Source organism: Scyliorhinus torazame, chromosome 3 (assembly GCF_047496885.1).
Source record: "Scyliorhinus torazame isolate Kashiwa2021f chromosome 3, sScyTor2.1, whole genome shotgun sequence".
Classification (NCBI taxonomy): Eukaryota; Metazoa; Chordata; class Chondrichthyes; order Carcharhiniformes; family Scyliorhinidae; genus Scyliorhinus; species Scyliorhinus torazame.
In genome coordinates, this window is record NC_092709.1 from 283,626,943 (window position 1) to 283,641,339 (window position 14,397).

The following is a 14,397-nucleotide window of genomic DNA, read 5'->3' on the forward strand; positions in this document are numbered from 1 at the left end:
ACCCACTGTCTCCAGAAAACAAACATCTTACATCAGCCTCAACTGGAATTTCAAGACCACCAAAGGAATGTTGGAATTGGATTTGAAACAACAGGAACATCTGAAACTGGATGGGGCACAAATCCTGTTGCAACACTCTCTACAAAACTAAAGTCTGTGCAAAGTTTGAATATTGCTTTTTTTTCTATCTGGGAAGCCTCACGATGCATCTCTCTTTGACAGGATGCAAGAAAAAAATTGCCATATGATAAACAGTCCTTCTCTCACCTCCCTCCCTCTCTTGTGAATCTCTATTTATATTACAATGACTATTGCTCATCTGATCTTTCCTTCCACTTTGTGCCCAAATTTCAAATGTGCCAGCCTACACACTCTTCCTCCACCTTCAATCCTCAGCAAAGACTTTGACTTAATTCTTTTGCAGGATTTCAGAGCGGCTCAACTTCCTATCTTCAGCCTCCTCTTTGCTGCACCTTCTCTCTTAATCTTTTCAACTTTGTTGTTGTCTCATGCTAGGGGTCCTGGCTGTTCACAGTGATTTCGCAAGAAAAAAATAGTTACTGTAGTTGAATATATTAAAAATTGTTGCTTGTTTTTTTAAATTTAGACTTACAGTTAAATAATAGTTCTTGTAATTTTGGTAAAGAATTAAGGGATTGCTGCCTATAACTGTGACTGCAGTTCTCATGTACCCCCAGTTCCCCACCCACAGTATGTAAATCCTAATATGCGCACATCCTGGTGAAATAGAAAAAAAAGTAAGTAAAGACTCCTTGCTCAGTGATGAACTCACCCTACCATTTTCTTTTAGCCTTTGTATTGTAGAGTGAGTTTTTTGAGTGCACCCAGCTTCCTTTCTTTAACATTGCAAAGAGTCCTGAGCAGGATTTGACCTTAACAATTGCAAACATGTTGTAGGCAGTCAGTAAGTGGTCATATATACACAGAGTGCTTCAGATATTGCCGAAATGACCATGACAGGTGCCAGATTGGTACTCCGAGCTCAGCATCCATTTAAACAATGTAAAACGGTTTGCTATTAAAGGTCAGTTGATGAGAGCATTCCTGATGCAGTTGTGTTTCTCACAATGCATTAAAGTCACATTTATTTTTAGAAAACTATGACAATGACAGCTTTAAATGAAATTAATTTGTTTCAAAACTATTCCATAACCTTTCATTGGCCTGTTGAAGGCTGTCAGTGAATAACACATTACTTGATAGTCAGAGCTCCCCTACAGTGAAAATTGCACAGCTCCCACAGTTTCAACCTCTATCTGCTAGCAGTGGATTGACTTCAGATTCTGATGTAAACTGTCCAACCTGACAGGCTTTTGGAAACATCATGTTAAAACATTTCGATGACTCCCTGAAAGCTTTTTGTTAGAAAGTTTAAGACAAAATAAAACAGGCATTATTGGTTCAGTTACTAATTCTTCTACCCAGTATGAAGACACAATACGCATAGACAAAACGGTTTAATTAATGCTTGGCAGCAGGATTGATAAGACTGACGTCAGCACACCTGAAGTATAAGGAAGTGGAAGACCTAAGCACGGCACAGTGGCACAGTGGTTAACACTGTTGCTTCACAGCGCCAGGGACCCGGGTTCGATTCCCGGCTTGGGTCACTGTCTGTGAGGAGACTGCATGTTCTCCCCGTGTCTGGGTAGGTTTCCTCCAGGTGCTCCGGTTTCCTCCCACAAGTCCCGAAAGACGTGCTGTTAGGTGATTTGGACATTCTGAATTCTCCTTCAGTGTACCCGAACAGGCGCTGGAGTGTGGCGACTAGGGGATTTTCACAGTAACTTTATTGTAGTGTTGATGTAAGCCTACTTGTGACACTGATTTTAAAAATTTATTATCATTAAAGTTCTTGCCCTTGATTGCTATCCAGTAACTCCTGGAATGTATATACATATGTGCTTCAACCTAGAGAGTCCTCCAACTAGCCAATCCTGAATAACCATTTTATGGACTGAATAGATCTCTCCACGCATCTTCTCTACTGAGTAGTACTATACTCCGTATGCTTCACCCGATGTCTGTGTCTATGTATTTACATTGTTATTTATCGTATGTGCTGGGTTGGATTCTCCATTATTGTGACTATGTCCCCATGCCGGCATCAAAACGGTAGAGTTTTAGGCCAGAAAACCTGGCATCAAAAGGACACAAATTCCCCTGCAGGGGGCTAGCAGGGACCCGGAGTAGATATCGCAGCTTTTGCTGCAGATACAAGCCCCCGCACTACCGGGTCAGAGGCTGCGCATGCACCGGCCGCGATTTCGGCATCGGGTTGCGGAGAATCCAACCCCCTATGTTTTTCATGCACGGAACGATCTGCCTGGACTATACGCAGAACAATACTTTTCATTGTACCTCGGTACACGTGACAATAAATCTAAATCAAATCAAGTCAAATGAGTGAATAGTGTTGTGACACTATTGAGAATCACGTGGGTAGCCACAACTGTCAACCAAAAAATGTGGAGTTAGCTGCAACATAGGTGCTTTTGGTCTTTCCAGTTCTTGGATGGAGGAAATTGTGGCTCATCCAAGATTGGATGCCAGACAAGCGGCCTTGTTTTCAACTCCTTTCATGGAGTTGCCCCTCCTCAGCTCAGTATCTTCCAAAGCCACCAACAATTCTTTGAACTCTCTGCTCCTATGAAACTGAGCTCAGTGGGCTAGACAGCTGGTTTGTAATGCAGAACAAGGCCAGCAGCGCGGGTTAAATTCCCGTACCAGTTTACCCAAACAGGCGCCGGAATGTGGCGACTAGGGGCTATTCACAGTAACTTCATACTTGTGACAATGAAAGATTATTATTATGCTCTGAAATTTTTTCCCTGAACCTCCAGTGTTTTTAACTCTTTAAAATCCGACTGTCCCATTACATTTTTAATCACGTCTTCCAACATGTACTTCTTTGGCTCTGCATTCATTTCTTTGATGTATTTTTCTAGATTAGCACTATATAAATACAAACTGGAATATGCTAATTCGGAACATTCTCTAATCTGAACCACTCTTCCCAATTCTGTCAATCATGCTCTTGAAGTAGGTGTCAGGAAGTGCATCAGAGCAGACCAGATTGACTCTCTCTTGCTCCTCTGGAGCTCAGAACTCAACTAGATGCTCTGGCTGAGAATCACAGCTTGCTGTCAGTGAATCACAAGAGAAAACCTGAATGCATCAATGAAAAATCTAGTTAAAGGTTTAACAAGTGAAAATTTCCAAGGGCTGTCTGTATTTCACAATAATAGCACCGTACCTGCATATCCTTCTTCGCATGCAAGTATGATCCAGCCAACTGCAGCAGCCCATGCTGTTCTGTGCAATGCCTGATACAGTGCAGGAAGAACAGAGTAGTGCTCAACTGAGTCATCCAGTGCATATCCCAACGCTATCACTGCAGCCATGGTGCTTAGAGAACTCAGCCAACCAGTAAGAATCTGAGTCTAGAAAAGAAAGAGTGTTGGTGTTGTTAACTGGCAGCAATTTCTATATGCATTTGACATAAAAGAATGTTCAGTGGAACCTCAAGAACAGAACCTTTAAGAGAATATTAGGACAGGTAGATGAAGGCTTTGTCAGAAGGAAGGATGGGAAAATGTTGCAGATAAGAGCCAGCCAAAGCCATGGAATGATTTATCAAAGAGTCATTCTACAAATGAGGGATTTAAATTCAATAAATAAGGGGACGGAGCTATCATGGGTCAGGTAGGGCATGGATAATTGCTAAAGTAAATGATGTGTGGAACTATATGAAGCCACGAACGGTGACAATCAGGATTCTAAATGGATCCTACTATCAGCATGTGTTACTATTTTTCTTTCAGTGGTGGGAGTTGGTGGAAAACGATGCTCTAGCATGTACTGAAACTGAAAATTAACCCTTAAGGGTTTTCCAGCAACTAGCACTAAACTCCATGGTATATATAATTATTTATCTTTCTCTCCCATCTTCAGAAATATTGGGACATAACTTCCTCGGAGTTGCAATCAGCAGCAGATTGCTACTCTGTACCGACTCACGTATGCTTAAATTGTAAAGCCCCCGTCTCGCCCGATCTTCCTGACTCAGGCTGGGTGAGACTCAGGCAGCAAAGTATAAAATGTGTAGAGCAAAGGAGGACACATCCCCTTTTTACAGCACTAGCTGCCATAAAGCAGGACAGTGTAAAGGTCCTGTTGAAAGTGAAAAGGTAAGTTTCGAAGGTGAGTGAATGGGTGTGGGTGTTTGGACATTGAGAGTGAGGGGTGTTCTGGACATTGGGCAGGGGGATTCGGATCTGGGGGGGGGGGGGGGGGAGTCACATATCAGTGGGGGAGGGGAGAGTTGGACATCATCGGGGATGGGGAGTCAGACGTCAGTGGGGCGGGGTGTAGTGGGAGCTCGAACATCGGGGGGCGGGAGTCAGATTTTGGAACTGGGGTGGGATCAGGGTGGGGGGGAACATATAACATAGAACATACAGTGCAGAAGGAGGCCATTTGGCCCATCGAGTCTGCACCGACCCACTTAAGCCCTCACTTCCACCCTATCCCCATAACCCAATAACCCCCCCTAAATTGGGCCAATGATGATGTTGGCTAATTTACAACCCCCTAGCACTATTTGTATACCTAAGGACAATTAAACATTATTATGATCAAGGCATCTGCTATCTCCTCTCTGACTTCCTGAGATTGACTTACCCACTTTGATTTTTGTTACTTTACTTTTCAAGAGAATAGGTAGTTGTGTAGCCATGAAATGACAGTCTCATGGAAGTGGAGGAAAGGTGATTGTCTGTTGAGCACAGAGTAAAAGTTAGGGAGACAAGCAAGGACAGAATTCCAGGATTATGGTCACAGAGGATATTGCCTTCAGCAGTCTTGATGCTGTGACACAGTGGAAACTGAATGGGATTGAATAATATAGGTGGGAATGGCATACCAAACCTTTTATGACATGGGCAGTGTGTTATCTGGATCAACTGGCTTGATAACAAGCCTAATTGACCCTTAATTGTTCATTTAAATATGGGGGGGGGGGCAGGTTGCCAATTTTGGCACCTGCCCACCCTTCATATTATGGGGCTGAGCTCGGGGGTGGGCAGGAAGTTGGTGGGATGGAGTCCATCCCATTCTACACCACCCCACCTCATTTTACATGTCTCCCCCACTGGAAACAAGTCGGCCGGGGGCACACGAAAGGCAGCAAACTTACTGCTTGCAGTAAGTGTCAAAATGTAGGATTTGTCACAGGATGCCATGGCATATCCAGTTATTGTAGTGTAATGGGTTAACTCTAATGATAGCTACTGAGCCAGTGCATATGGTTCTGTCATAGTCATGTCACTCACTGAGAGAAGGTGAGTGAGGGGCACTTCAGAATGGAGCTGTAGCTATGTCCTCACGCTCTATAACCTTGTAAACAGTTAGTGATATAAATAAAGGTGTTTTGAACAAAAGACTAATGCCTCAATCAAGATCTCTTTTAGAGTAAGAAGCCAATGAATCCAAAGCCAAACCCACAATAAAAGTTCTTGGTTCTCAATAGGGTAAATGATGGGAAGGATGTTGGGAGTACCTAGGTAGGTCAACTTAAAGTGACACAGGGAATATCCATAATTCTTCACAACAGATATACTAATGATGTTTTCACCACTGCACAAACATGAATATCTACTGTTGACTTTTTTCACCTCATTCTGTCTTAAAATAAGTACCTTTGTGGTCAGCAGTGGTGTTTTTCTCTGATGTATTAAAATGCCCAGCATAATTCCAATTAAAAACGGACCATAACGGCAATAAGGTTTTATATAGTATTGTATATTGTACACCCCATGTGTAAACAGTCTGAAGAGAAACATAATACATTTAGTGACAGAAAATGAATGAATATTAAAAGAATGTTAGCTAATAAATTCGTAGTCACTTTGTTCAAAGCCCTGAACATTTCCATATATGCGTGACTTCACAATCGATCCGGAGACCTGGTGGCACATTATTCTGGTTTAGTCTGAAGTAGTCTTCAAGAGTTACCCATTCCGACTTTCGGTGGTGGTATGTAGGAGGAAGTTGTGCACTATGTAGCTCCCGCCTGGCTACTTGTTTTTTGGCCCTTGTTACCCAGTTACTGGGTTTTTTTAGTGGGCAAATTCTTCCCATAAGAAAGTAGAGGGGTCCATGTGTGGAAGTATGCCAAAAAAGGCTACAACTAATGATGTGACCATCAATTCACATGAAACCAGGAGTAGAAGTAAACAGTGGCTTTAATCAACTAGAACAGTGCCTGCCTGCGACTGATCTGTTAGTGGGAGTCGTCTACAGGTCGACTGCTCTTATACCTCCCCATAAGAGGTGGAGCCAGGGGCGGAGCCCACACAGGCCCCAACATGCTACATTATAGGTAATACCTTGCAATGGTCCATAGGTGGAGCCCACATGGGCAACAGCATAATACAGCTATGTACATAGTGAATTGTTACAGCAATACATTCACCACAATTAAGATGTATGCAGGTGGAAATTCTTCAACCGGCTCAGAGGCTTTGTGTTGAGCCTCAGCAGGGAAGATGGCAGCGGCAGCTCCGGCAATTGTGGCCACCCCAATTACGGAGGCATGCCAACTGGGCTCCTGGCTACTGAATTTGAAAAGCAATTTGAAAAGCATTTTGCGAGGCAATGGATTGTGATGTTCGATACTCTCCATAAATTGATAGAGGATGCGCTGGTTCTGTCCGCAAAACATAGGAGATAACTTTGTAAGCTGTGAAGGAGCATGGCATGGTATTGAAGGGGGCAGCTTTATCAAGGTACAGCAACCAAATTGTCTCGCTGGAGGTTGAGATCTCAGTGGTGGCGGAGAAGAATAAGAATCTGAGGGAGAAGGTGGATGACCTGGAAAATCAGTTGAGAAGACAAAACCTCAGGGTCATGGGGTTGCCGGAGGGTGTGGAAAGCTCTAATCCAAATGCGCACTTTTCGCAAATGTATGGTAAGGTGGTGGGGGAGGGCATACTGGCGTCCCCTCCAGAGTTGGATAGGGCCCATCGGATACTCCTGCAGAAGTCGCGAGCGAATGAGCCTATGAGTAGTGGGACCATTACTTCGATACTTCGGAGGAGGCTGAAACTTTTGTTATGGAGCAGGGGCTGAGGTTGAGTTAAACAAGGGCTCTGCGTGCACTTGTTATGGTTGATTATGGGAAGATGTTCTGGGGTATTTTGTATATATTTGTGATTATTTCTTTATTTGGATTGGATTGTTTTGCATAGGTTGTATGGTGGGGATGGGAGGCTAACCGTTTTGTGGGATATCATGTAAGGTGCTATTTCTCTTTTCTTTGGAAATATATAGCTCCCAGTGGAATCGTGCTTTTGGTAGGTGTGTTGAATTTTGTTGTATTTTTGTAGCCAGGATGGGTAGGGGTGTTTCTTTCTCTTTTTTCTGCCCTGGGTAGGGGCTACCTTGCTAGCAGTAGAAGTTTAGCTAGCAAATGGGAATGAGGTGGGGGGAAGGGCTGCAGCCTGTTGGGCCTGTTTTTTGTGGTTCAATGAGCCTAGCATTTTTGTTTGGTTGGGATTGGTTCGGAGGGGTTATTGTTCTTTGGAATGTAATCAATATGGATGTTTGGGTGGGGCTGAGTTTAGGGGAGGGTGGAGGGTCCGTTTTCTGACAGTGACCAAGGGGTTTTCTTTGCTTCATTTTTTTAGGTTGGTTTGGTGGCCATCTTGAATGGGTCTTGGGCCTACACCCTCTGGGCGGGCGCTTGATAATCCTTTCTGGTCTGGATTGAAGAGTGGGACAACCCCAATTCGGTTGGTCACCTAGAATATCAGGGGATTGGGACCCAGTAAAATGGTTGAGGGTTTTCTTTCACCAAAAGAATCTGAGGCCTGATGTGGTGTTTTGGCAGGTTTTGGTAGGGCTCGGGGATGGCAATTTTAATCAGCAAATGGTTTGATATTGGCGGACAAGATTGTGGTGGACCCATACGGTAAGTACGTGCAGGTTACAGGGTCTTTGGCAGTTATGTTGGTGGTATTAGTTAATGTATATGCTCCAAACTGGGAAGGTACAGCATTTATTAGGAAGCTGTTGGCTTCCATTCTGGATTTGGATACATACCAACTGATTTTTGGAGGTGATTTGAATTGTGTGATAGGTCCGATGCTGGGCTATTCTAGGCCAAAACCGTTGACGCCTTTGGGGATGGCGAAGACATTATTAACATTTATGGAAGAGATAAGGGGGGCAGATCGGTGGAGGTTTATGCATCCGAGGGGGTAAGGAATTCTCGTTCTTCTCCCCAGTACATAAGGTTCATTCCAGGATCAACCTTTTTGAATATTCAGACATTGTCATCTTAGATCATACCCCACATCTGGTGGATTTGGTTCTGGAATCGGGCCCCATTCGGCGCCCACCATGGTGTTTAGATGTAGAGTTATTGGCGGATATGGGGTTCTGTGGGCGCATGTCTAAGGCCATTGGCGAGTATGTAGAATTCTATGGAAATAATTCTGTCTCACCCTCCATGCTTTGGGAAGCCTTGAAAGTGGCGATTAAGGGGGAGGTTATATCGTATATGTTGCAGATGGAAAGGGTTGTAAAGGTGGAAAAGCAGAGGTTGGTGGATGATACCTTGGGGGTGGACCGTAGGTATTCGTGTGATCCTAACCTGGCAAGCAGGAAAAAGCTGCAGACTCAGTTTGATCGGTTGCCTACAGGAAAGGCGGTGAGACAGTTGCAGCATTCAAGGGGGTTCTTTTATGAGTATGGGGAGAAGGCCAGCCTTTTATTCGCTCATGAGCTGAGGTGACAGGCAGCAGGATTTTTCAGGTTAAGGATTCGAGTGATAGGTTGGTTTCTACCCCAGATAACGCTACATTTGAGGCTTTTTACAAGAATCTTTATAGGTCGGAGCCCTCTGTAGGGGTGGGGAGGGTGGACATGCCAACATTTTTAGATGAGTTAGAGCTTCCGGCGGTGGGGGGTGAGAGATGGGAAGAGTTGAAATCCCCAATAAGCCTTAAGGAGATTTTGACTGGTATTGGGTGGATGCAAACGGGTAAAGCACTTGGGCCTGATGGGTTTCCAGTGGAATTCTATCAGAAGTTTGTGGATCAGGTGGTTCCATTACTGGTAGATATGTTTAACAACTCCCTGTCCCAGGATCCCTGCCTGCTACACTCTCTCAGGCCTCGATTTCACTACTGTCGAAGAAGGATAAGGACCCATGGGAATGTGGGTCATACAGGCCTATCTCGCTGTTAAACGTGGACGTCACAATACTGGCTACGGTGCTGGCAGTAAGGCTGGAGCACTGTCTCACTGAGGTGATTGAAGAGGATCAGACAGGCTTTGTCAAGGGCGGCAATTGTCAGCCAATATTCAGAGGCTGTTGAATGTTGTTCTCTCCCCGTCTGAGGAACCCGAGCCAGAGGTAAATGTGTCTTTAGATACCAAGAAGGCACTTGACAGGGTGGAGCGGAGGTACCATTTTGAAGTTCTGTAGAGGTTCAGCCTCGGGCCAAAATTGATTTCATGGGTACGGTTGTTGACTTGGGCCTGCTTGGCTAGTGTTCATAACAATTTCTTCAGTTCGGAGTACTTCCATTTGAATAGGGGTTGAGGCAGGGGTGTCTGAGGGGATGCCATGTTCAGAGTGTGGGAAGGGAAGGAGCTTAGAGATTCAAGGATTTGTTTATAGAGGGATGGTTTGGCTTTCCTCCTATTTGCATTAGCAATCAAGCCCTTAGCCAAAACTTTGAGGGCTTCAGGTAAGTGGAAGGGGATAAAGAGAGGAGGAATGGAGCATAGAGTGTTCCTATACGCTGCCTATCTGCTGCTTTATGTTACGGACCCAGTCCCCACATGAGTGATATAATGGAGCTATTGAGGAGCTTTGGGTCATTATCGGGTTATAAATTGAATCTGGAAAAGAGCGAGTGTTTTCCAGTTTGCCCCCAAGGAGGGGAGCCAATTTGGGGATGTTGTCTTTTCACTTAGCTAGTTCTAGCCTCAGGTATCTGAGAGCATGGGCGGCCCATAATTGGATCCAGCTTCATAAACTGAACTTTGAAGTCTGGTGATCAAGGTTAAGTTTGATCTGCAAAAGTGAGACAAGTTTCCCCTGTGCCTGGTGAGCAGAGTCCAGACAATTAAAATTAATATTCTCCCAAGGTTTTTGTTTTTGTTTCAATGTCTTCCTATCTTCCTCCCTAAATCTTTATTTGTAAGGGTTAATGGGTTTATCTCATCCTTTATATGGGCGGGCAAGACTCCGAGGATCTGTAGAGTAGTTCTTCAAAGGGATAGGCAGTCAGGGGGCCTAGCATTGTTGAATTTGCTTTATTACTATTGGGCAGCTAATGCTGAAAAGGTGCTGGGATGGTGCAGTGACCCAGGTTCCGTATGGCGACAAATAGAGGCAAGGTCGTGTAGGGGATCAATTCTGGATGCGTGGTGATGGCCTCACGTCCGTTTTCTCCGGCTAGGCACTCCTTGAACCCAGTGGTCGTGTCTACCTTAAGGATATGGAGACATTTCAGGCAGCTTGGATCCGTGTCGAGGTTGGCCCCATCTGTGCCAATCACTTAATTGAGCCATCGAGATTGGACGCCATGTTCGGGATGTGGGAAGGGAAGGGGCTTGAGAAATATGGGGATCTGTTTACAGAGGGACGGTTTGCCAGCTTGGAGGAGTTGCCGGCGATGTTTGGGCTTGTGGAGACGAACTCATTCAGATACCTCCAGATAAGGAATTTTGTACAAATGGCCTTCCCAACATCTCTCGAGGCACCACAGACATCTCTGTTGGAAAGGACCCTTGTGCTGGTGGGATTGGAGGATGGTTGCACATGGGTGAATTCTGTCTCAAGATTTGGACTTGACGGATGGGGTTAAGGCGAAGTGGAGGAGGGAGCTGGGACCTATAGTGGAAGCCGAAGTGTGAATTGAGGCCCTTCGCAAGGTGAACTCTACATCTCCATGTACGCGGCTTGGTCTAATCCAGTTTAAGGTAGTGCATTGGGCACACTTGACTGAAACTAGGATGAGTTTTTTTTTTCCGGAGGTAGAAAATAGATGCGATTGGTATTCTGGGGGACCAGCTAATCACACACACATGTTCTGGTCTTGCCCCAAACTGGTAAGCTTTTGGGTCTGCTTCTTCAGCACAATGTCAGTGATTCTGAATATCGATTTGGAGCCTTGTCCTCCAGTGGCATTTTTAGGGTGTCGGACTCACCGAGGTTGCAGAGGGGAGTGAAGATAGATGTCCTTGCCTTCACCTCATTGATCGCCTGGAGGAGACTTCTGCTAGGGTGGAGGTTTTCTATTCCTCCCGCGCCTTGGTATGTTTGGGTGACCTAACGGCTTCTACCTGGAGAAAGTCAAGTACACTGTTCGGGAGTCGGTTGAAGGGTTCTACCAGAGATGGCAGGCATTCATAATACTTTATGGAATTAGTCACTGTCAGTTGCTGGAGGGGGGGGGGGGGGTGGTTGAGGTCTGTTTTTTTTTGTTTGTCTTTCAACTGTTTTTTTCTTCCCTTGGTGGATGGGGTGGGTATGGCTGGTTGGGATTTTGGTTATGTTGGGTTTAGTGTATCATCTGCTGTGGGTAATATGAGTTATGCTGTGACACTTTATTGTAAAATGGAAAATCACAAATAAAAGCACTTGTCTTTGCAGGGGCAGGCCAGTCGATTTCGGCGGGAGAACAGCTGGTGAGTCAGTTTCAGCGGGAGCAATGCGGAAGTGGCTGCTGGGAGGTAAGTCTGTCCTTTAAAAGCACTTGTCTTTGCAGGGGCAGGCCAGTCGATTTCGGCGGGAGAACAGCTGGTGAGTCAGTTTCAGCGGGAGCAGTGCGGAAGTGGCTGCTGGGAGGTAAGTCTGTCCTTTAAAAGCACTTGTCTTTGCAGGGGCAGGCCAGTCGATTTCGGCGGGAGTGGAGCTGGCTGGTTAGTCAATTTCAGCAGGAGCTGAGAATTTTTATTTTTTATTTTTTTTTAAATTAGTGTTTTAGGCGGGAACAGGAAGTCAACCCGCAGACGTCTGGGAAGACTCTCACCAATAAATTCTGGTGGAGAGGAAACCCGAGACACTACACGTGTAGTGTCTCCCACCCGCCCTCCTCCTCTAACCTAATAATAAAACCCATTGGTCTGAGGTAAGTACCATATTTTATTATATTATTATTATTTTTTATAAAAAATTTAATTTAGTTGTTAGCCAGATCTTGGTAGAAGGTTAGAGGAATGGCAGGGAAGGGAGTGCAATGTTCCTCCTGCAGGATGTTTGAGGTGAGGGATGCAGTTAGTGTCCCTGCTGATTTTACCTGCAGGAAGTGCTGCCATCTCCAGCTCCTCCAAGACCGAGTTAGGGAACTGGAGCTGGAGTTGGAAGAACTTCGGATCATTCGGGAGGCAGAAGGGGTCATAGATAGCAGCTTCAGGGAATTAGTTACACCAAAGATTGGAGATAGGTGGGTAACTGTAAGAGGGACTGGGAAAAAGCAGTCAGTGCAGGGATCCCCTGCGGTCGTTCCCCTGAGAAACAAGTATACCGCTTTGGATACTTGTGGGGGGGACGACTTACCAGGGGTAAGCCATGGGGTACGGGCCTCTGGCACGGAGTCTGTCCCTGTTGCTCAGAAGGGAAGGGGGGAGAGGAGCAGAGCATTAGTAATTGGGGACTCTATAGTCAGGGGCACAGATAGGAGATTTTGTGGGAGCGTGAGAGACTCACGTTTGGTATGTTGCCTCCCAGCTGCAAGGGTACGTGATGTCTCGGATCGTGTTTTCCGGGTCCTTAGGGGGAGGGGGAGCAGCCCCAAGTCGTGGTCCACATTGGCACTAACGACATAGGTAGGAAAGGGGACAAGGATGTCAGGCAGGCTTTCAGGGAGCTAGGATGGAAGCTCAGAACTAGAACAAACAGAGTTGTTATCTCTGGGTTGTTGCCCGTGCCACGTGATAGTGAGATGAGGAATAGGGAGAGAGAGCATTTAAACACGTGGCTACAGGGATGGTGCAGGCGGGAGGGATTCAGATTTCTGGATAACTGGGGCTCTTTCTGGGGAAGGTGGGACCTCTACAGACAGGATGGTCTACATCTGAACCTGAGGGGCACAAATATCCTGGGGGGAGATTTGTTAGTGCTCTTTGGGGGGGTTTAAACTAATGCAGCAGGGGCATGGGAACCTGGATTGTAGTTTTAGGGTAAGGGAGAATGAGAGTATAGAGGTCAGGAGCACAGATTTGACGTCGCAGGAGGGGGCCAGTGTTCAGGTAGGTGGTTTGAAGTGTGTCTACTTCAAAGCCAGGAGTATACGAAACAAGGTAGGGGAACTGGCAGCATGGGTTGGTACCTGGGACTTCGATGTTGTGGCCATTTCGGAGACATGGATAGAGCAGGGACAGGAATGGATGTTGCAGGTTCCTGGGTTTAGGTGTTTTAGTAAGCTCAGAGAAGGAGGTAAAAGAGGGGGAGGTGTGGCGCTCCTAGTCAAGGGCAGTATTACGGTGGCGGAGAGGATGCTAGATGGGGACTCTTCTTCCGAGGTAGTATGGGCTGAAGGTAGAAACAGGAAAGGAGAGGTCACCCTGTTGGGAGTTTTTTATAGGCCTCCTAATAGTTCTAGGGATGTAGAGGAAAGGATGGCGAAGATGATTCTGGATAAGAGCGAAAGTAACAGGGTAGTTATTATGGGAGACTTTAACTTTCCAAATATTGACTGGAAAAGATATAGTTCGAGTACAATAGATGGGTCGTTTTTTGTACAGTGTGCGCAGGAGGGTTTCCTGAAACAATATGTTGACAGGCCAACAAGAGGCGAGGCCACGTTGGATTTGGTTTTGGGTAATGAACCAGGCCAGGTGTTGGATTTGGAGGTAGGAGAGCACTTTGGGGACAGTGACCACAATTCGGTGACGTTTACATTAATGATGGAAAGGGATAAGTATACACCGCAGGGCAAGAGTTATAGCTGGGGAAGGGCAATTATGATGCCATTAGACGTGACTTGGGGGGGATAAAGTGGAGAAGTAGGCTGCAAGTGTTGGGCACACTGGATAAGTGGGGCTTGTTCAAGGATCAGCTAATGCGTGTTCTTGATAAGTATGTACCGGTCAGGCAGGGAGGAAGGCGTCGAGCGAGGGAACCGTGGTTTACCAAGGAAGTGGAATCTCTTGTTAAGAGGAAGAAGGAAGCCTATGTGAAGATGAGGTGTGAAGTTTCAGTTGGGGCGATGGATAGTTACAAGGTAGCGAGGAAGGATCTAAAGAGAGAGCTAAGACGAGCAAGGAGTGGACATGAGAAGTATTTGGCAGGAAGGATCAAGGAAAACCCAAAAGCTTTCTATAGGTATGTCAGGAATAAGCGAATGACTAGGGAAA

General features: G+C 45.7%; 1 protein-coding gene across 1 annotated transcript in view; it reads right to left on the minus strand.

Moving 5' to 3' along the window:
* The window catches only part of oacyl (O-acyltransferase like), a 112,988-nt gene that overhangs the window by 13,828 nt on the left and 84,763 nt on the right, over positions 1-14,397 (minus strand). The window contains exons 12-13 of the mRNA XM_072497331.1: positions 5,721-5,850; positions 3,278-3,464 (exon numbers count right to left, since the gene is read on the minus strand). Of these exons, the coding sequence (XP_072353432.1) occupies positions 3,278-3,464; positions 5,721-5,850 (317 nt within the window). The remainder of the gene's footprint in view (positions 1-3,277; positions 3,465-5,720; positions 5,851-14,397) is intronic.